Genomic DNA, 24,098 nt, shown 5'->3' on the forward strand with positions numbered 1-24,098 from the left:
CTTATACGGTCTGCAAAGGCTATCGGACAATTTTTTTTCAGCTGTATTTTTCTGTATCCCATGTTGTTCTCGCACAAAACACGGATCGCCATGCAAATGGTAAACACCGTAAATGAGTGGAACGCAGTGGAATGTGATGTTGACACACACATCGCTGGCTCACCCCGCCCCCTCTCCTTCTGCTCTTGAGATGCTTATCGTCCGTGACAGATTAGGGCACTTGTCGTCATCTATGTTTAAATCCAGTCGTCGTGATGAGAGTCGACGCTGAAGTCTAGGCATTCTGTGGAGAGAGACAGGTGTACCGAGGACATGAAAGAAACAGGGAAAGTGCACAGAGGGAGAGAAAGTTGGGGTGAGAATAGAAGAGAGAGACGGGAGAAAGAGTGAAGGGGAAGGATAGATGAGAGAAAGCAGTGGTGCCAGTGATAGCCGCTGTCATAAAGAATGCACGGCAATCTTCTATTTAACCAAATCAAATTCTAGGCTGGCTCCAGCTGTGATTGGCCCATGTTGTATCACTCATGAGGCCACAGCAGCATGACCTCGTGGGTCCAGCCCGCCTCTTTGTGAGTGCTATAAATAGGATAGGAGGCTTCAGGCTCCCACTTTAATGAGATTAAATCAAACCAGCCTCAACAATGAGTGTGAATTGACTATAACCTCTGTATCTTGCTTTGGAAAAAAAAAAGAGTAGTTTGCATGGGTAAGTGCAGTTTAAAAAATGAAAACGAGTTTGCATGTTTTTGCGTTCAGTTCATCTGTTTTTTTAAGGTTAGATTTGAGGTATTTTGAGTGAACTTAAAATGGCAAATTGCTGTTACTTAAAAGTTGCAACCACTGTAGCAATTACCTATTTAGATCAAGGTTTCTTAGGTTTTATCAGTTTATGTAAATTATTCCAATTATTCATATGGTTTTAAATGATTTCATATTATCTATTAAACTAATCATAAATGCATTAATACAACTCTCTGGTACATTGTGTATGTACTGTTTTTGTTTGTTTTCTTTAAAAACGGCATGAAAATTAATTTAATTGCATATCTTTTTGAGCTCGTAATTTTTAATTAAAATGTCAACTCAATCTTTTGATGAAATGACAGACTGCTGTTTTGCATGACTTCTCCAATCATTTCATCTTCATAAACTCCACCCCTTTCTTACAAATCACTGCAAGCTCGCATCCAGATCTGCCTCCATCCTGTCAACAAAATCCTTGCCCTTTTTTTTGGTTCGCAAATCCATTCCACTTGGATTAATGTCAAAATACAGAAGTAAAGATCTGTCACTACTTTCTTTACATTGTAACTTTATAGTAAGTTGCTGTAATTTCTGAATAGTAAGTATACTAAATAAAGTATATTTTTTTCATTATTTTTTCAGTAACATTTTTGTACAGAGAACACAAGCCACGTGCACTCCACACACCTGCATACCATCTATATTGTTTTTGTAGTATCGATGTTTATGGATTTGATAAGGTGTTTTACTTTTCCTGCAATCTCACCACACCTCCGCTCAGGGTGTGCCGTTTTTTTCCTTGTGATCTGTCCGTTATCTGGGCAATGTGTTTTACACCTCAGTACCAAAAAAATTGTTGTTAGATGGCTCTCTTCATGTTAAAAGGTCCAACCAAAATGAGCCAGGTCTCATGACATGAGCAATACGAATTCTGGTGCTGAGCCTGCAAGCATGTGTTAGCGTATGTGTTTGTGAGTATGTGCCTGTATGTGCGAGTGTCATTGACTATTTGCATGTGTCTGGGGACAGAGTGGGAGACGACCAGTCTGTTTGGCCATACTGCTGGTCGGCAGCCCATACATGCTCTCTGCCATGCGCTGTAAGAGCCTCCAAGAGCAGACGCTCTTAAAGCACGGCTGCAGCTCACTAGGGGTGCTCGCTGTTGGTGCTCTACAGGCTTTTAACCCTTTTACTGCTTAGGGCTAGGCGATATGAACAAAATCTTATAACATGATTAATAGAAAAGGAATATATATATATATATATATATATATATATATATATATAAATTTTCACACTATGAGTTTTTTTCTCATGTATAGGCATATATGATATGATATAGTTAAGCAACATTAGACGAGTGCTGTCTTTATCCTGAATAGCACGAGTGCACATGTGATATTCATTTTATACTACAGTTCAAAAAATAAGATTAATGTTGTGATATATTTTACACACAATATTGTCTGTTTTTGCTAAGTTTTTCCAACAAAAAAAATACCTATAAAGGAAGAGCACAACTGTTGTTCCTCTCTGAGTAACACACATCCGTGTTGAGTTTCTGAATGAATAAGCGTTTTGAAAGAAGCAATCAGGCGAACCAATGATTCAATGGTCCATTCATAAGGAGATTCATAAAGAGAGCCATTAGGTGTGTTCGACTTGAAGCTTCGCTGCGCAAAACCGATAAAAGTATGCATGATCGATTAGAGTGCATATGGCTCCTTATTATGCGTTCGAAACGCTCTCGCGCTAAAAGGCTTAAATTTCAATAATATTTTTTTCTTGACTGAGTGAATTAAATAATGTATTTAACAAAAGATACTTTCATCTCATTTCATTATTTTCTCTTTTTATTTGGAACTTGATTGATGACATCCAAAAGATGATTATTCGTAACAAATGAATCATAAATATGGCATCAGTGCCAAAACAGCTTTACATGAGTTAAAAACAAAAATAAAGTAAAAGTACAATGAGCCACTTTCAAAAGCCACTGCACATCAGCTGAATTTTATATGAATGTATCAAGTTGTTATGCTGTTCTGCAGCCAAAAGCAACTAGGTACACTTCTTAACACGTTTCTGATTTTGATTAGTTTGGGAATCATTCTGCTTGTTTTATTTATTTATTTCCTCAAATTTATTCCATTTTTCCTTGCTTTCAGATTTAAATAGTGTAACGTTTCTTCCATTGCATGTAAAGCTTTTCTACTATTTTTCTGTCGTTTTTTATCTCTGTCTACCAATAACAGCTTCCTCTGCCCTGTCCACTCAATTCACCGCCAATAACGACTCCCAGTGCGCAGTCAGTAACCACAATGCTTCCTATATGTCTCGCCTCCAATTACCGTCATAAATATCAGTTGAAACATGATGTCTACATGCATTAATGTATCGCTTGAGTGAGCACTGATTGAAGCCCATTCATCAGAGGGTGATCACATGTGGACAGAGAGAGAGAGAGATTTACTTTCTGTGTACTGAGGAGTGACAGAATAGATTGTGAAAGATGGAGTGCTAAGAGATACACATGAGAAGAGGCAAGAGAAGCTGAAAGAGAATGATTTTGCTCATGAGTGAGCGAGAGAGAGAGAGATAAGACAAATGCAGCTGCAGAAACAAAAAAGCTGTCTATGAATAGCCCTTTTTTTAGTGCAAAAGTCTAGATGCACAACCTAAATGGATCATTCAGCATTATCAGCCTTGGACCCAAGTGTCTAAAATAATCCAGGCACTTTTCTTATTGAAGATAAAATAACAAACTCTCACATAAAGCTCTTTCTCAGTGTGATGTAGGCCATTTGCTTAAAGTAGCCCGATGTCAAGCACAATCAAATCACATGAACTATAAAAGTGTATGAAAACACTATAAATAAAAGCCGATGGGATTCGATAAAAAACATAACGTCTCTGAGCCGGAGTCTGAGCTGTTCTTTCTAGTAAAAGCAAGTCAGTGTCAACCACGGTTGATGTTCGTTTGCTGATATAGGTCAAGGCTGCAAACTTTCAGAGAAAATTGATTTTAGAGGGGCTTCACAGCTGGAGTGACACGGCATATTCACAGATAGACAGACGTCAGACGCCATCTCGGCATTGTGAAAAAGAGCCTGACACGTCCTCCAGTCTAACCGAATATATAATTTTTCTGTCTCAAATCTTTTAAACTTTTTAGCTTTGACAGACAGTCTCCAAAAACGACACAATGCGAGTAGCGTGCAGCCTCAGGGTGAATGTGGTTTATATGGTTTAAACTAAATGCCCCATGGAATAGATTTCTCCTCTCTCCCACTAATGACTGTTTTTGCCTTTTCTATCAATGATCATAATTATTATCTTCTCAGGATAACTTAATTAATCCAAAGAAATATAGATGTAATACCTTTGTTGGAGTGAATGTACCCTCATAAGCTTTTGCTTGAATCTTTTATTGCTTTCCACTGTTGGTAATTCAATGCAACTCATCTATCTACCAGGGCTGTTCTGCAAGGTCAACCGGGGTAACCTGAAGATTGATTTTAAAAATGCATCAGTGAATAATCAAACACAATTACGAAATGAAAACAATGCTCGCATTCTTATCCTGTTTCGTACAATTAAAGTTGTCACTTAATTTTCCCTCATTATACCAGTCAGCATTCATGATATGTTTTTCATACATATCATATCAGTGTGTCTTTATAAATTTTGTGTGACAAATCGATTGTGAAGGTTGCCATATAAGATAAAATCTCATTAATAAATTGCCTGGCACAAAGAGGTAAGAGATGAACTCGAGAATACACCTGGGAAAGAACACAAAGCGAAATCAGATGAATGGATGGATGGATGGATGGATAGATAGATATGAAATGAAAATTACCTTACTCAGAGCTGTATTTTTTAAATGTATAAATGAAAACATAGAAGAGAACCACCGCTCATCCGTAAAAAAAGTCTTGTAGAGAGGTGCTGCTACATTAAATCATATGGAAAATTGTAAAAATACAGCAGCCGCACACTCAAACACTGTGCAAGATCAATTGCCTGAAGAAGGTCGCAAGACCGAAAGCTTGCTAATAAATTGATCTTGCACAGTGTTTGAGTGTGCGGCTGCTGTATTTTTACAATTTTAAATGTATAAATGGAAATATGCAAGAAATAAGATTATGAACTAAAGTAAATGCCACATGTGTCCATCCATTAATACTCTGCAGTGGTTACAAATGAGTTAAATTTTGTGTGACTGATTTGGGAAACATCCAAATTGTGTGTGCGGTCATTCCTCGCCATTTCAATTAGTGCCCATGTGTTGCATGTGAGAAGCAGAGCTTTTAGGCAAGACAAAAATACAGTGATTGAAACCCCTGTGTCCAATGAAAAATCGTTTTTTTCCCCCTAATGCAAACAGCACTCGTGATGCTCTCATAGACACAGACGCACAATGTCCTGGAAGGACCCAAAATGACGTGTTTAGAGCCTCTTGTCCAATGAACAGAGATCTTTGCTCCATTGAAATCAATATAACAGGTATCTGCCATAGACTCCCAACGAAGCACGGCTTCAATGGGGTTCTCCGGGCCATCTGTTCATGAAATCCTGTGCACAGATTCATTTAGATTAAAGTGGATCGCCAACAATGCAAATTATATTATCCACTTTTATTTAGTACAATATGATGCGTGCGAGATAGATAGCAATGATATGAATCTGAAATGTAACAGATAGATTGGTGCAGATGGAGAGATGAGGGTGGCGGAGAAGACAACTCTACAGTGACACAAAGGTAGCTCTTGATGACTCACTCCCTCCTTCTTTTTCTGAATCTCTCTTTCTCTCTCTCCAGTCTGGATTAAAATAACAGAACCCCGGCAGCCCCAGCCTGCAGAGGGGGAGTTATGCTTTCCATCTCAGAGACAGGGTGATACGCTAAAAATACCCCTCTGTGTGTGGGCTGTACTAGGAGATCAGGGCGGGGGTGCAGCTCTGGAAGCCGGTTTGTACATTACAGATTTGGTGTATGCAGAATGAGAGTCTATGTGGCGTCTAAACGCACTGGATAGATGCTCTTACTGGATCCAAGTCAGTGTCAATATCCCTGATTGGCTCATTACATGGATTACGGTGTTAATTGTATTTCCAGTTCAGTTGCGATGTCTCTGACGATGTCTCTGAAGGGCCTTTGTTAGACAGCCAACTGACCACTCCTCTCTCTTGATAATGGAATTTCTTCCCTCAGTAACTTCTTTGTTTTGATCATTACACCAGGAAATTATGTTCGATTGGTGCCATTAACAAATCAATATGTTGTCATGCAGTGAAATGGAGCATTGCAGGTTCTATTTTTGCTGGCATAAGATGTAAACAAAGCTCAGAACATTTTTTTCAGATCAGATGTTGTGTCTGAGAATGAAACCGTTTCGATTGTAAATTGTTGATTGTCCTTCATGTATCTTCCTCCCAGTCCATTCATATATTTAGCCTATGATGTGCTATGAAGCAAGGCATCCTCCACATGAAACCAGTGAGGATGGAAGTGCTCAAGTATTGAAAGCAGACGGATGCTGATTGGAAGCAACCCTCATTAAACCAAACACATGTTCGGGGCTTCCCCCTGACATTTCAGCTCACTAAAGCTTGTTAAAAGATGTGCATGATTTTTAATAGTTTCCCATTACTCCACATGGCCCCTAGATTCACAGGGACGATTTCCATATAAAAGGTTATCGAGTTGAATCCGCTCTAGGGAATGAGAGGAGTGAACGTAGCGGGAGGAGAGAGAGCCTTTGGGGTGCTGATGGCTGTACTCCGTGTGAATTAGTCAGATTTGAGCAGGGAGCTGGCAAGCTTGGCCAGTGCCAACACCACTGAGTAATGTTGGTCAATGCTGGTTACTGTGGCATGGCAGTGGGGTTCACTGGGTGAATTTTGCTGTTATGAGGTCACAGCTGGGTGACACTGCAGGATGGGATTGAGAGGAGAGTGCTGCATGGTGCCGAACAGAATCATTTATTGCGCACATGACATGAACGCTGTTCACAACAAGGATTATATTTTAGGCATAACTTTTGAAAGATTTAAATATTTAAAGGAAACTTATATGACTTTCTTTGTTCCTAGAGCACAAATTTGAAATTGCGGGACTTCAAAAAGATATGCAAAATCACAGTAAAAGTAATGAGAAGTTGTGTGAGATACAGTTTGAAATTTACATTTTTCACTAATAATCTTCAGAAGTAAATTAATTATGCAGACTGTTTTTTAACCAGATCAGCCGATTTATTTAAAGTCCCCCTGTGTTGAAAATCAAGCTTTTACTGTTGTTTATATGTCTATGTGGTGTTTTTAATATGCTTTAAGACAAACCATGTGCAAATTCATAAGTCAACACCATTGCTGAGTATTTTCTTCTTAAAACGGCAGTGAACTCAAACACGTTTTTTCTGACGTCACAAACCTTGTAACCAATCAGGTCAACGAGTGATCGTCAACGAGTGGATCTCTGAGCTGGTGTGAGTGAGTGGAGGCGGGCCTAATTTGCATATTCATAGAAACCGCATATACTAAATGAGGCAAGGGTGTAGAGTTGCATTCAAGCTATTTTAAGGCATAAAGAAATTTGTTTTCAAAGAATTGTTTTTTAAATATGTAATTTTGGTGATCAAAGATTTGTTTTAAGTGATACAATTATTGACTACAGGGGGACGTTAAAAGGTCTTACTCAAACAATTAGTTTATGAATCAGACATCACTTCTTTTCTCATGAACGCACCAAGGAGAGTTGAGGGGATGTCAGGTTTTTCAGTGGACCTAATTAAGCAAATTAAGACTTTTGTTTATCACACAAAGCTACCGTATTACCTCAGAAGCCTCGGACTATAGTGTACAACTGTTATGATACTGTAATGGTTTTGTGTCCTTTTTAAAGCTTCAAAGCTTCAGTCTTTAAGCACTGTCTTCTCTTTTTGTTTTCTGTGGAAGAAAAACAGTGACACTTGGAATGACATGAGGGTGTGTAAATGTTGACAGATTTTTTCTGGGATGTATTTATAGCAAAGACGGGGTACTGTTATTGAAGCTAGAAGTGTGCTGATATCATTTGGCTAATATGAACTGATAGGTATCCCATGAGGATTTGCATGAAAATAGATAAATCAAGCAAAAGACAAATAAGAGCAAGAATAACTGATGCAGTGTTGCTCAGGGAAATCACAAATAGACACTGAGCAGGATGGTAGTAAAACAAGTTTGTGGCAGCCTATCATGTCTGTACAGGACTCTGAGTTAGCACACCACAGAAGTGTCACTCCATGCGAAAAGCTGAGGTTTATATTGAATTTGGAAAGGCATCCAGGCATAATATAGATAGTTAAAGCAATCTTCTCAATGGCTCTCACAGAAATTACTGTACAGTTGAATCAATGGTATCAAGGCTTTAAAGCCTCTTCCTGAGGGCAGATGCCTGTCTGTAATGGATGAGCTCTCACTGTTGGGACACTTTCAATAGGGTGCTTCTGATCCTGTCTGTCAGATAATCTGCTGTAATCCCCAGCTCTCTTATCTGACTGGAGCACGGTGTCCTGCAAGATGACTTCACGCCAGGACGCACAGCGTGGCCAGCCTGCCTCTTTCAGCCCTGCCTGCATGTTTGTGCGGGACTGTGACACAGGGCACAGCCTCTGGTGCAGATCACAGCCGGCTTTCAGCTTCCATGTTTACCTGCCCTCAGGGTGACGGTCACTTGCCTGTCTCGAGGGAAGAGGTGGAATGTCGCGCGGGGGAACATCAGGAGCCTTGCAGGTTTCACCAAGACTCTAGCAGCTGGAAGAGAGTGTTCCACACGCTCCCTTAAATACCTCTATGAGTCAGAGTGGGGACTGATGAGACACAGTTTGCTATAATTCACTGCCAAAGGGACAGAGCGCCACAATAAAAGCTCTATCACACGGCATCAGCTGCTGATTAAAGAGCCAGCAAAGTGACAGCATCATATACAGTCACCACTGATTTTATGATTGCCCCCCACTCCCCAACATCTCGCCCCTCCTCTGACCCCTCTCCTGCATGCAGCAATCAACCAGGTGCTAAATCCCTGGGCAAGGATAGGGGGAGGGTCGGGGGTGTTGGTGTGCACATGGTGCACAGGCAACAAGCATCTAGCGCTTGGCAGCAGAGAAAGTGGAGGAAGGAAATAACTGTCACTCTCCATTCAGACTGGGAACGGGCGAGTGGTGGTGGTTGGGGGTCGGGGGAGGCGTTAATCATTAACTGAAAGGGAGAGAATTAAGTTTTTTTTGGCAAGAGGGTTTTTTTAACGGCTCTTCCTACTTAAAGAATTCACTCTGCTCCACTGATGGACTGTAGATCAGCTTGTAGATCAGAGTTTCCAGGGCCCCAGGTTTTGTGTTTACTGATAGTAAGGAATCAATAAGAGGGCTATTGGATGGAGTGAGCCTGTAAATCCTCCATGCTATCCCTTACATATTTTATAGCAAGTTTTAATTAATTCAATCAGCTTCTTAACTCAAACTTCAAAGCCTTTTAAAACCCAGAGTATTACTGGAACATAATCAAATTCCTTTATTATTGCGCCGTAAGTGAGAATGTTCGGAATCATCTACAGGAACACTTTGTATCAGCAAATGGGGAGTAAGTGCTACAGTTTGTACTCTAGGTCGAGCTCTTCAAATGAAGGGTTGATGGTTCACATATGAATGTGTGATTAAGTTACGATTATGCCTATGATTGTGATCTTAGGAGGGAAAATGGGGGTAGTTTTAGTGTATGCGTTTATTTTGTAAGTCGTCTTTTAGTCCTTGTGACTCAAAGCTACTTCTTTTAGAGCATTACACGCTCCATTACTCATAGGCCCAGATTTATATTCAATTAATTTCAAATCTGCCACCCCGAAAAGCTGTGAATAGGAAGAGTCATGCCTCCACTCATACTATCCTGGACCGTATAGAGGACGGTACAACATTTATCAAATTACTTTAATTGTGCTGTCACGTTCAGGCAGCCTCTTGGACGTTAGTAAGACATCCTCATTGTGTGAAACCTTCGGGGGGCACACGTGTGAGCTATTATGAATTTTAGGGTGTATTCACACCAGGAAAGTCCGATAGTTTACTTGCTTTGGTCCGGACCAAATAATTTTTTTTTTTTGGTACGGTTCGCTTTCACACTGCTCTTTTTGCAAGTGAACCAAAATTTGTAAACAAAACCACACGTGTGTCGTGCCGACTCGGTGTCATTGGTTGTTGCGTTAAATCTTACCCAGATACAATAGTGCTATTTTCTGATTGGCTAACAACACCAGAGGAGACGCGCTTGTTTCCTGCCGGTTCCACAGTGAGAGCGGCGCGGCCAGAGTTCTGGGCGCTGCGGCATATTAAATATATTACAAATAGTTTTTCAGCGTGAGAAATACAATGTGTGGCGGGAGAGCGTGACAAAAGACCCAAATGAGTGACTGTCACACTCAATGCGTGACACTTGAGAGCCCTGTCACTCATTCATTCATTCATTCCATTCCAATGATGCACACACGACGCGCAGAAAGATGCGCAACAGTATCGTGTGGCCAGACAGCGCGCCGGAATGGAATATAGTAGGCTACAACAGATCACTTTCCCATAACGCAACTCCGACTACGGAAGCCTGTCAACTCAAAGGCGCAGTGCTTTCTTGCAATTAGGTCGGTTCATGTTCACACAGTAAATGAACCGTACCAGAGTTCGTTTGGAACCGTACCGAGACCACCTCTTCAGCTAGGTCTCGGTTCGGTTGTTTGGTCCGCACCCGAGTTCAATTGCTGTATTCACACCTGCCCAAAAGGTCCGCACCAAGGGGGTAAACAAACTAGAGTTCGATTCAATCGAACCAAACAAGGCAGGTGTGAATACACCCTTAATTAATCCCTCTGGACTTTTACAATATAACCATTTCCTTTATTTTTAGACTTTAGGCCCACATCAGTTTGAGCATCTTTGTATCTGGAAGCAGTAATTGCTTTTCTTGTCTCCTGGAATTATTTTCAGGTTGCAGCTTGTTACAGTTACTACAATGTCATTTAGCAGATACATAAACAGCCCAACCAATGCACTACTGTTGGTTTTCAGAAGCACGGGGATGTGCTGACATTACTGTTATCTTTTATAGGAAAGACTCACCCAGCTGGCACAAATCCTTTCCTCCTATGATCATCATGTTGTTGTCCAGAGTGCTACTCTTCAGGGGTTCTGTTATCACTGAATGAAAGTGAGAGCTGCCAATGTCATATCCTGCAATCACTGCGAGCAAAGAAAAAAACAAACCAAAAAATTGTGTTGTCTGTGTATTTTGCGAGTGCATTATCTATGATGAAAGTTTAATATATTTCTACCCTTATTGACTACTGAAGCAAGATAATTGCGGCTGCTTCATCCACAATTAATTTATGCACATTAATACACTGCATTTGCACATTTTCACACATACTTGTGCAGCTCAATGTAAGTGCTATTTATAATAAAAGACAAATATCTGATTCCTTCAATTCTTGGAGCTCAGTTTTGACGAGGTTTAGCAACGAGGTGTTTGACACGACAGTTCCACACACACAAAAAACGGCCTTTGATTGTGTGTATGAGGGTATAGTGAGTGTGTCTCTTGTGCCTTATAAACAAATGAGAACTCCAATATCCCAGCATGCATTCTGCTTGCTTTTTTATTCTGGGCTGAGTCACAGCCATAGACACAAATTACAGAGAAGGAGGCAGTGAAAGGCAGAGATCTGTGAGAGACAGAAGACAGAGACTGGTAAAAAGCCAGAGAAGCAGAGAAGGAGATAGAATGAGGGTGAAGGAGAAATAGAAGGGCTCAAATCACAACACAAGAAAGGGGAGGAGAAGGGGAAACTGGTTGACAAGGCTTCTCATTTCTTATTGTTCACTCCTTTGTGGATAGTCTCTGAGTAGCACAAATGTCACATGACTACAGGAGGCATTAAAGTGAAGCACAGACAGAAAAGCAGGAGCATTCGTGTGCGCCCACACATTCACTCTCTCTCACACACACACACACACACACACACACACACACACACACACACACACACACACACACACACACACACACACACACACACACACACACACACACACACACACACACACACACACACAAACACACACTACCTTCTACAGGCGTAAATACAGTGCAAGAAAAGCAACACACTCTGAGCGAAAGGCGCCGTGTTAATGCTGAAAAAAAAGAGCTTGTTCTTCATAAAAATAGGAAATGGGTTTACAGAGAGCTGCTATTTCTACTGCGCAGTAAAGCCAGACTGATGTAGTTATGCAGATAGTGACAGAATTCTTTAAGGTCAACCGTGTGTTATCAACTGTAAATGGTGTTGCAGTTGTTGCAGGAAAAATAAAATGGTTTTGGAAGAAGATGTACATGCACCTAGGGCAAGTAAATATTTAGATAGGCCATGAGTCATCTCCCTCCCTCTTGCTCTTCCTCTTCCCCTTTATGTTTTTGCTCTCCTCATTCCCTTTTTCAAGTACTCGTGCACACCATTTTCTCCTGTCGCTTACGTCGCTTGCTCTTCCCATCGCTGCGAGAGGAATTCTGTGAGCTGCGAGATAAGGAGTGTGAGAACAGGAAGCAACTGTAAAAAGAAAGGATTTAGATGGAAAGCAGACTGATGGGAGAAAGAGAGAGAGAGATGTAGAGGAAAGGCAAGGTGTAGGTCAAGAGCCCGAGGCGGTGTTTGTCTCGAGGGACATGTAGAGAGGACAGGTAGGGCCTGCTTACTTTGGATTCACATCACTCAGGATCTCTAGAGAGATGGGACAGCAGCTGCTAGAAAGAAGCAGCTCAGGCACGTTTCGAGTGCTGTTGCACTTGACGTCTGTGTGATAGAGAAAAGTAAAAAACCGGAACAAAGGACCTAGCCGTAGTCCGGATCCAGCTCACCAACAGCAGCACAGAAACAGGAGCCCTTCATAGCCACAAGCTAAAACTACCTTCAGTTCTGCAGTTAGGGGCAGGAGACGAGCTTGGATGCCTTATGCGCTGTGTGTGGGAAGAGGGGTTTAGTATTTTGTCTGTGAGAAGCGAGGGAGTGAGGGGGAGGAAGAGTGACTGACAGCGCGAGAGAGAGACTGAAGTCTTGGCAGGCACCGAGTTCTGACGCTTCACTTCTGAAGTGTAGGCTTTGGTTTCAGGTTTCTCTGGTGTGGTGTACACATAATTCCCAGCATGACTCAGAGGAGGCTGGAACCATGAGGAATTAGGAACCATGCAAAAGCCTTCCCTTTGTTCTGCTTGGCTCCTATCGCACCATGCCCATGACCCCTGTTGCTTTTTTAGACGTTTGAGGCTCCATCGCAGAGTACAGGAGCACAGGTGATCCCAGTCAAATGGCTCCTGGCCTCCATCTCAAGGATGAGCTGTTCTTGGCATTCTTCCTGTCCATTATTATATATTCTATTGCAAGTAGGATTTGGTGGCATTATATGTCATGTTTACAACTGGCGAATGACCTGCAATAGGTTCCATGCTCAATTTCAGCTCTGCAGTCATTAGGCTCTCTAGATGACTAGTTTTCATTAGTTATCACTGAGCCATGATAACTGAACAAATACAGTATGTATTATAACCCCAGATGGGGTCTGACACCGTATCCGGTACTTTTCCACTAGTCACGTTTAATGCCAAAACTGTGCGGATTAGTCCGTCCACAGATGTCGACGTTAAGTGATAAGCTTAAAGGAGTGGTTTGCCCAAAAATAAAATTATAGATTCATTTACTCACCCTCACGTTGTTGTGGTTGTTGTTTTGAGAAACATAAAGGACAAAAAAGCCATAAAAGAAGTCCACGTCTCCTTTCTGTATGCCAGGCTTCTATCATATTCGTCTCCTAAGCCTAGTACACTGGCATGGGATCGTTCAATGGCACTCAGGGGTAGAGAAACAGATTGGGACGCAAGCTGGGATAACATTTGTGGCTCCTCTCATAATCCTAACCATCAGTTTATTAATTTGAAGATTTCCCATAGGGCATATCTTACCCCTAGAGTCAGACACTTAATTGGTCAAGCTCCACACCCATTTTGTTCTTTATGCTCACAAAATGCTTTGGGGACTTTTATGCATATAATGTGGGACTGCCCTAAGATTTATGATTTTTGGAATAAGGTGTTACAAGCATTGTCTGATCTGATTGATATTCAGCTCACTATGAACCCTGTCTTCTTACACCTTCTCAATGATGACTCTAAACTTGAAGGCATGAATGAAAGGTCAAGAAAAATTTGGTTAGAGGGGCTAACGGCAGCCAAGAAGATCATTGTTCAAGTCTGGGTTCCACCCCACAACTTAGACCATAAGCATTGGCTGAATTTGTTATTAGAGAATCTTTTTCTTGAACTTTCTTCTGCCAAGATCAACGGCGCTACACCTCGGACTATTCAAACATGGAGCAATGGAATTACCAGAGTTCGGGATATTTTACTGGAAGGACACTAAGTTGACTGTTCTATAAGACTGAATGTGCTACACTGATAGTTATGTTGTATCTCCTGCGGTTGAGGCTGTATCTGAATTGTCAAAATATCTTTTCTTTATTGTTATCCTTTAATACAATAAAAATTGAGTACAAAAAAAGAAGTCCACATCACCATTTTCATATGAGTTAAGTACAACTCTCAAATTTCTCAATTTTGCTTTTTTAGCAGTTTATACACTCCCTGGGAATCAAACCCATGAGCTTGGCGTTGCTATACTGTTTAAGCTACAGTAATGCAATTTTGTTTTTGTGTCAGTGACATTAAACCTTCTGTGAAGGGGAAGATTAGATTTTTATTTTATTTTTTGCTCTCAAGATTTGGAATAAACACCCAAGTCCTTTGGGCTATTTTTATGGTGTTTTTGTCCTTTTTGGAGCTTGACAGCTTAACTTTCTCCTTGTATGGAAAAAGATGTGCGTAGGGTGAGCAGGTAATAACAGATTTTTAATTTTTGCGTGAACTGTTCCTTTTAAACCACAAAGTGCCTATAGAATATAAATTGTAAAGTGGCAGCTTAAGATTCTCCTCTGATTAGGCTGGTGATTTCCTTTAATGGTTCTTCAGGGTGACACAGTCTTCATCAGCTCTTTATACATTCAGAGAGCGTTTGCTTTCTCTGGAGTAAGAGGCAATCATGATTGTTTGTGTTCCACATCTCTATTTGTGCTGTGTTGGCCAGAGACTGGAAATCTAATGCAGTCACTTGCAAATCATTGTTCGAGCTAAATGACAAGACATTTGTTTTAACTTTATCCTCCATGTCTTTTTGGTTTCTGTTTCTCCACAGCTATGATGGGGAGAATGGGCCCTCTCCTGGCCGCAGCCCTATGGATTCGCAGGCGAGTCCTGGGCTGGTGCTCCATCCCCCCTTCCCTCAGAGTCAGAGAAGGGAATCTTTTCTCTACCGCTCTGACTCTGACTACGACATGTCCCCCAAGACCATGTCACGAAACTCCTCCATCAACAGCGAGGGGTAAGCCGTCACCTTCAACAAACAGCACACTTTCACTATTTACTGTCTTCACGTTTCATTTCTAAAAGGCCTCAGAGGAAGTTCTTTTATCCCAGAATCACCATACAGCATTAAGCACATCAACTTTACCCGTCTCACTATAATGCTGTTACACCCTCAGAAATGCTCACGCTCTCAGTGACCACCGTGACTGCCACCTCTGGATGGCATTTTTTGATGTTGGCTAAATCAATTTCCTCACAACTGGGAATGATTCCTTGCCTCATCTCAATACTATAAAAGACCATTTGTAAACATTTACCAAAATGTATAGCATTTATTTTCTCCCCATTTACTGGGACTGCTCTTTCCTCTTTCTGCAGTCATGCTGAAGATCTCATAGTCACCCCTTTTGCTCAGGTAAGCCTCTGTTGTGTCTGGCAAACAGTATACAATGAGTGCTAATTGCTTGTCATGACTTGCTGAGTTGGAGTTGAGTGATATCCTGCTGTTCACTTGCGCTCTCTCTCTCTCTCTCTCTCTCTCTCTCTCTCTCTCTCTCTCTCGCTTTTTCTCCTCTCTGCCTCTTTAACGCAGGTGTTGGCTAGTCTACGAACGGTCAGAAGCAACTTCACCATTCTCGCCAACGTCACGACTCCCACTAACAAGTCAGTTTTTAGCTTTGATGCAACAATTTCTATATTACTGCTCTGCCCCCTTATGGCCACCAGTGTTTTCTTTCCAATACAGAATTTTATTATTTTATTCATGATGAATAAATAAAAACAATGTACAAAAATAATGCATATTCACACAGCTTAACTCGTAATCGTAACATAAAAAATGTATCTTATTTTATGGGAAAATAAATATTTTAAAATTTTATATTTATATAAATATGTATTATATAATATATAAATATATAATATATATTTTGAATATTTTACTTTATTTGCTTGGTTCAAAAGTTCAGCTTTCCTCCCAGTGAGCAATTCTAATTGAATTTATACCAGTAGAGGGCGACCTCTACCACTATCACTGATGTAATTATCTTTTTGTCCACAGGAGGTCACCAGTGACTAGCCAACCAACGGTTCCCCCAGCAACGCTCTCAGGTATGTTTACTGTACTGTAACTTAGTCACTGGTGAGCTTTCTATCTCCCCACTAGCACTCTCCCACACAGTGTCTCTCACATTACGCATACACTTCCTGTTGTAGACACTGTTGCCAGTAAAATACATTACAGCATCAGAAATAGTGGAGCCATATGGGAAACAGGGGTTGGAATCTAACCAGATGCTTTAACTAGCCACATAACAGCCCTCGGCCGCTAGTTTAAATAAGAAACTCTGAGGCATATAAGCAGTGAAGGTGCTGCACATGTTGAGAAAATATTCTAAAGAATTCAAATTTATTTTATTTTATAACTTTTATCAGATATTTTAATGTACATTATATGACTAAAAGTATGTGGACACTCTCCAAATTGCTTGCTTTTAACTTTTTTTGTTGTTGCAGCAGTCAACATCATCCCAGAGCACAAAGCAATGTCCATAGAAATGGTTTAATAAGTCAGTGTAGAATTTAAATGCACAACTCCCAGATCTGAATGCTTTTTTAACAATTTGGGGATGAAGTGGAATTGTAATGGCAATCAAGGCCCCATTACCTGGAGCCAGTCGCATAAACAAAGCCTATATGCTAAGAATGTGTCTTAAGACCTAGTTTGACCAACTAGCATTTAGATAAGAAATCAGTCTTGCTTTTCCAATTCCAGTTAGACCAATACACCTTTTTAGCATTTACATTTAATTGTTTTCTTCAAGACTTGTATAACTAAAAATCAATTAGTTAGAAAGGTAAATTGGTCTAATTTGAATCCAAAAAGAATGATTACCCCTTGGTGATGCAGATTCATACATGTATAGGCAAACAACTTCTTAGAAGAGTGTAAGCTGATATAGCAGCAAAAGGAGGGATTAATGCTTTTGAAATTAATGTTCAACAAAAGCATTAATGAGGTCAGACACTGAAGTTGGGTGATGTCGCCTGCCTTGGCTTTGTGCAGGCCACTCCAGTTCCTCCATGCCAGACTTCATAAAAATATAATTTTATTTATAAAGGGGTGTCCACATACTTCTTACCTTATATTTATTTATTTGCTATTTGAATAATGTAGACCCATCAGTTAAGTGTGACTTTTGCTTTATTATTTGTCTATGAGCAAGGACTATACTAGGGCTGCAACAACTAATCGATAAAATCGATTATAATCGATTATGAAAATCGTTGTCAACGAATGTCATTATCGATTAGTTGGTCTGCTTACGTCACGGGGAGCGTTTACTGGTACGCACACACACGCAAGGTCTCTCTCCCTCAGGCGCTCTGCCGAGCGCGCGCGCTACACGGTTTGGAGCGTTATTATCCTGTCAAATGTCGAGAGCGCATTATTGTAGCGCGAAAGTACATTAATATTATGCGCGAGCGTGAATCTCTCTGCTCGCGCGCGGAATATGATGTGCCGAGCGTGAATCCCTCTGCTCGCGCGCGGAATATGATATGCCCAGCGCGAATCTCTCTGGGCACGCGCTCTCAGATACACTCCTCTTGTAAGAATTATCTCTCTGGGCTGAGTGGGCTCGCTGCCTCGCTCAGAGAATATGCCTGCACTTAAAACGTGTTCAGTGCAATTGCGAATTGCTCCTCTTCCCCAGCTAACAATTTTAGGTTATAAGAACGTTTTCATAACGTTCCCATTAAGTTATAAAAACGTTATTTCTGAATGTTCTAGGGAATTTCAAAAAGTCCAGTTTTTTAGACGTTGTATTAACGTTATTTCTTGGTTATAAGACCGTTCAATTCTCCCGTTATGTAAACGTTGTATTAATGTTATTTCCTGGTTATAATAACGTTAGAACGTTCAATTCTCCCTTTATATAAACGTTGTATTAACGTTCTTGTTTGGTTATAAGAAGTTATTCAAACGTTCAATTCTCCCATTATATAAACGTTCTCTTAATGTTTTTCTAAGATAATGAAAAATGTTTCATTCATAACAAGGTAGCCTATATAATAGGCCTATATGAAGAACCTAAAACAAGAACTTTCAGATTTTAAAATTAAGACATAAATAAATAAAAAAGACCCATGAATCATGTCTATAATATGTGTAATGTAGTCCACTGAAGTCGAGTTGAATTGAACCCAAGTAGGCCTATATTTTTTCCAATAAACCGATTTGGGTTGAAGTGACCATATGAAATTAACATGAACATAAACTTGGAAATTGTTGTAAAAATGAGCTATATAAATTAAATTAACTTTAACTTGTGAATGTCATTGGTTGTTTTTGGTCATAATCCTTGTCCTTGTGTTCCAATTGTCTCTTGTCTAGCTTTGTTCCCTGTACCATTGTTGGTGATTCTATGTTTAGTCCAAGTTTATGTTCATGTTAATTTCATATGGTCACTTCAACCCGGTTCAATTCAACTCGACTTCAGTGGACTACATTACACATATTATAAACATGATTCATGGGTCTTTTTTAAAATTTTTAGGTTCTTCATATAGGCTAGGCCTATTATATAGGCTACCTTGTTATATAAAAAACATTAAGAAAGGTTTTAATAATTATTAAAACATTTCTTAATGTTTTTTTATTGAATGAAACGTTTTTCATTATCTTAGAAAAACATTAAGAGAAGGTTTATATAACGGGAGAATTGAACGTTTGAATAACGTTCTTATAACCAAACAAGAACGTTAATACAACGTTTATATAAAGGGAGAATTGAACGTTCTAACATTATTATAACCAGGAAATAACATTAATACAACGTTTACATAACGGGAGAATTGAACTTTCTTATAACCAAGAAATAACGTTAATACAACGTCTAAAAAACTGGACTTTTTGAAATTCCCTAGAACATTCAGAAATAACGTTTTTATAACTTAATGGGAACGTTATGAAAACGTTCTTATAACCTAAAATTGTTAGCTGGGGAAGAGGAGCAATTCGCGATTGCACTGAACACGTTTTAAGTGCAGGCATATTCTCTGAGCAAGGCAGCGAGCCCACTCAGCCCAGAGAGATAATTCTTACAAGAGGAGTGTATCTGAGAGCGCGTGCCCAGTTCCCGCGCGCGAGCAGAGAGATTCGCGCTCGGCATATCATATTCCGCGCGCGAGCAGAGGGATTCACGCTCGGCACATCATATTCCGCGCGCGAGCAGAGAGATTCACGCTCGCGCATAATATTAATGTACTTTCGCGCTACAATAATGCGCTCTCGACATTTGATAGGATAATAACGCCATAAGCAGTCTCTTCTGTCTCGCATGCGCGCTCTTGCTTGCGTGCTCTAGATTTCGGGAGTTTGAACTAATTCGCGGGCATCAGGGAGCCGCAATCAATATGCGGGAGACTCCCGGGACTTCCGGGATCTTGGGATGTCTGTATTTTGTCTCGAGCATCAGGTTGCGCAATCAGTTCGCTCGCAACGTAAGTGATGGATTAAAATAGCGCTACAGCAGAAATAGGTTAAATTAAAACGGTCTTTACAAAGCGAAGCACTAAATATAAAGGCAGTTAATAACAGCAGCAGTAAAATATTGTTTTTTAGTCACTGTACTCAGTGGTTTTCAGCGAATGCTTGTGCACTAATGCATAATTTCTCCTGTCCTTTACTCAAGCCTGTTAGCTTGCTGGGTAACGTTACCTCCATTCCGTTCTCTTTTTATAGCATTTGTCTACTAAGTTTTAATTGTTTTTCAAACGCGATCTAATTGCGTTCACACAATTGTTTTCAGTCTTTCTATATTTATTTAATCAATTTATCCTTATATTATTCTTTTATATATTATATATAATATATATTATATTCTTTATCCTTATATTCCTTATATATAATTAATTTTAAATAAAAATTAAATGAATTATATATTTTAGATGTTTTTAGTTTGTTTTTAGTTCAGATATTCACATCTGAACAACATGTCTGTGTAAATTTGTTTTAACAAAAATTGTGTTAAAACATAATATGTTGGTTATCATTTTTTTAACAATAATCATGTTTGTCAACTTGCCATCAGCAATTATCATTAAAAACAATGCAAATATTGATATTAGTAAAACTCAATGTGTGGCTTTTGCACTTTTTAAAGTACACTTTTACACATAAATACCCTGATTTACGGTTTTATTTAGTTATAATAAAAAAAAAATCTAATTTAATTTCTATCCGATTAATCGATTAATCGAAAAAATAATCGTCCGATTAATCGATTATCAAAATAATCGTTAGTTGCAGCCCTAGACTATACTTATTTTTCTGAATACATTTGTTGTATTTGTAGTGTTAAAAAACATGGTTCCTCTGTATATAACTGATGTAACAGTTCCTTTTTGTTGAGCTTTCTTTGATATTTTTATACGTTTATAAATTAGTTTGTCACTTGATTTCAGAAATGTAGCCGCTGTAGACTTCCTTTTTATTCTCTCATTCAAAGTGTGTTTTGAAAAAAAAAAAAGATTATTCATTCTTACGAGTAAAAACATTTATTATATATGAGGCATTTGATCTCTCAATATGAGCTCTTGAAATATTCATGCTTGGAAGTTTTTTTTTTTTTTAAGACATCACTCAGACAATTCTTTATGGCCTCCTGTCAGGAAACAACATCCCCACTGTTCACAAACGAAGTTCTCACAGTGAGTGTTAAATGTATGCGACAGTGCTGTTGTGATGTGATGCTGATGGCTGTCTTATGTCCTGTACAGATGAGACATACCAGCAGCTGGCTCGGGAGACTCTGGAGGAACTTGACTGGTGTTTGGACCAGCTGGAGACCATTCAGACCCACCGCTCTGTTAGCGAGATGGCTTCCAACAAGGTGTTTCTTCAATCACTTACTGTTGCATCTGTGCTGCCGTTTGGTTATCATATCGTCCTACAGTACCTTCTCAAAGACCATTTTTGTCTATACAGTCTACCATATGTTTGTGGCCTATCACACTAGGCATTTTTTTCTCCATTTCAAGTATCCATTCATGGTTTATAATTTCCACCCTGTACATTTCACAAGAAGAGGTTTCAAGATCTGCCATTCTGTGAATTATCACACTTGAACGACTACATCTAACCATATGCGGAGCAAGATTATTGAGCAGGTTGTGTGTGCCGGATCTGATATGGTCCCGTCTGAGTTATGTTCCTTTCTTTAATGTATTTTTAATCATCATCCGTAAACACGGAAGCAAATAGCTTTTGTGTGCAACTCTGCCAGCCTTGTCATACACGCTGCTCTGGTTTGAGAATTGTAGAAGAGAAGGAGAGAGGGGGAGAAAAAAGAGGGTTTGTGGATGGGGAGGACATGAAGGAGGGAGGAGGGGGCTGCAGTTTGGTCCTGATGCCAGTGTTTCTGCTGTAACCTTCGTTGCTATCGAACTGCAGCAAGGTCTACCCTGCCAGATTATCCATTGGCTCTTCGCTGTGGCCATGAGGCATGTGATTTAGATGCTGGCCAATGAAAAATCGGTTGCTCTCTTCCATACCTTGCCTGTTTAAAGAGACAGTACCATGACTTTGGATGTGCAGCTTTTTGTATGGTTGTTTCCATGTACCATATTACTGGTGCTTCATGTGTTTTGCTGTATACCTCATAAGATGGACATCAGTATGAGAAGCAGTGTTTGTGTGTGAATATTACAACATCTGTGAATTGAAGATCTCTCATATATCTCTCACATAAACAAACACAAACAGACACACACACACTCCCATATGCATATTGTTTGTTTGTTCATTGTTTTATTTGACATGGACATTATAATTACATTGGAAGAACCTTATGCATTTACTTGGGTGTTTTAGCACACATGCTAATTTTCAACACCTTTCCACGGGAGGCTTTTAGAAAGAAAATACAAAAACAATACTGATAACAAAAGTAATAATAACAATACTAACAAAAAAGGATAAAGAAAATATACCATATAATTACAGATGCAAAAAAAACATATATTATTTACATAAGTTGTAAAGCAAAACCATCATAATCAGAAAATATCTCCGAAGTAGGTTATTCATGCGAGCACTGTTGTTTTGTTTTTAGCCATTGTTTAAGTCTACCGTTAAAAGCATTGCCATCATTGGCAGAATCATTCATGCAGAGATAAGCGGAAACACTAAAGCCTAGATTCTTTCCCCTTCTCTTTGTCAGACTATTAATTACATCTCACACACATATACACACGTACAGACGTTTGTCCATTTTCTACACTCTTACATGCCGTCTGCCGCACATGCGCTCTTAGGGTGCATGTACACACACACACACACCCACACACACCCAAGCACGCGCCTCCTGCCACAGCGGCTGATTAGCTTGCGAGATTTGTCTACAGCATCCAGGGAAACAGAGCGAGAGGCAGAGCATCGGCTGAGCTGCATCGACGAGGCTGACACCGTGTGTGGATTAAACAGTGGGGCTGCTGAAGAGAGTTGCATTGTGCTGACAGGACTGGTATTGTGCTTCATGGACTGTGCGCTCTGAACACAACTCGCTGGGAACGCTGGGCCCGGGTCCTGGAGCTCTGCGGTGGGGGAGGGGCGTCGACGCAGGGAGAGAGAAAAAGGATGTTTTTCCAGACCCGCGCTCTCTTGTGTGGCTTGGCTTTTGACTAAAGGCCCCCTATTCTTGTGTTTCTGTGCTTGTTTCTGTTGTCCTCTGTCTCCTCTTAACCGCTTTCTCCGGCTGTTAACTGTGTGTTGTTGTTGTTTTCCTTCCTCGTCCTGTCATCCCTCAGTCAGTCTCCGTTAGCTATTTGCTCCATCTCCATCTTTCTCCTTACCTCCTATAATTCCTCTGTTCTCCTTCCCTCCGCATCCTCTCTGTGTCCTTCAGACGGTTCCGTCTCTTTGACTCTCCATCTTTGTCCGTTCCACCCCTCGTCACTTTCTCCCCCTCCTGTTTGATCGGGGTCAGCTCTACTCAGCTGCTGGGATGAGATGTAGTTCCTTCTGCCTGTGGATTTGGGCGGCTCCTGGCGGGCCGTTCGCAGGGGACACTCGCCTGCAGATCGCCGTGGGGCCCACTCAGTGGTTTTCAGGAGGGCCTGGTTCTCACACTGCTTGCTGCATGTAGAGAGACAGTCTTAGCGAGCGCTTGTCGCTGGACTTTTACCCCCTTGCTCCCCGCCTCTTGGGGGCAGCCGTCACTCTGGAGCACCCTGGCCGGCTAGGCTGCGGCCTATCTGCCCACACCCTGACCGCACACACATGCCGCTGGGGCACCCGCCGCGCTTCGGCCCCCGTGCACTTCCGCGCCTCTTGCCTTTGCCAACGGTCCACGCCGTCCGTCACCCTAAGCATGGGCGTGGTGGAGGCCACTAACCCAACGCCCTCTTCCTGCCCCTCACCTGTACCCGGAGGCTACCGGCTGGCCCACTCCTCCAGCTACAGCCCCCTGCAGGGGAGAAGAGGGTCAGAGCTGGAGCTTGAGGCAGCTGCAGATGGGGTGCTGGATGGGGGTGGTCAGGCCACCGAGCGTAGGACCCCCTTCATGGATCTGTTCTGTGATACCTGCTCCAAACCCTGGCTGATTGGTTGGTGGGACCAGGTAGGGCCAGCATGAATAGAAAAAGGTTGCTAAATATCTGTTAACAAACTTCAGGTCCTGAAAAGGAGAAAGGATGTTTGCTCAGCAGGATGATAAACAGAAATGTGGGGGGGAAGAAAAGTTGCTTAGGTGATTGAACTGTAATGCTTCTGGAACAGACAACATGTGATAAGACCTATGTTTGTTGTATGCTTGCGTTTCCAAATTTGTATCAGTCTCCAGACCTCAAGTGTGAAC

The 24,098-nt window shown here is 40.8% G+C and overlaps 1 protein-coding gene across 3 annotated transcripts in view; it reads left to right on the top strand.

The window, feature by feature from the left end:
• Positions 1-24,098, top strand: part of pde4a (phosphodiesterase 4A, cAMP-specific) — a 56,213-nt gene that overhangs the window by 16,103 nt on the left and 16,012 nt on the right. For 2 of the 3 annotated variants that reach the window (XM_077213458.1, XM_077213459.1), the window contains exons 2-6: positions 15,071-15,256; positions 15,619-15,655; positions 15,833-15,903; positions 16,301-16,350; positions 21,022-21,134. In XM_077213458.1, coding sequence (XP_077069573.1) covers positions 15,071-15,256; positions 15,619-15,655; positions 15,833-15,903; positions 16,301-16,350; positions 21,022-21,134 — 457 coding nt within the window. Of the gene's footprint in view, positions 1-15,070; positions 15,257-15,618; positions 15,656-15,832; positions 15,904-16,300; positions 16,351-21,021; positions 21,135-22,609; positions 23,862-24,098 lie in introns of those variants that run through there. The other variant, XM_077213460.1, reaches the window with a different exon arrangement.

This window comes from Siphateles boraxobius, unplaced genomic scaffold, assembly GCF_051911475.1.
Source record: "Siphateles boraxobius isolate OS27281-9 unplaced genomic scaffold, OSU_SipBor_1 66, whole genome shotgun sequence".
Taxonomy (NCBI): domain Eukaryota; kingdom Metazoa; phylum Chordata; class Actinopteri; order Cypriniformes; family Leuciscidae; genus Siphateles; species Siphateles boraxobius.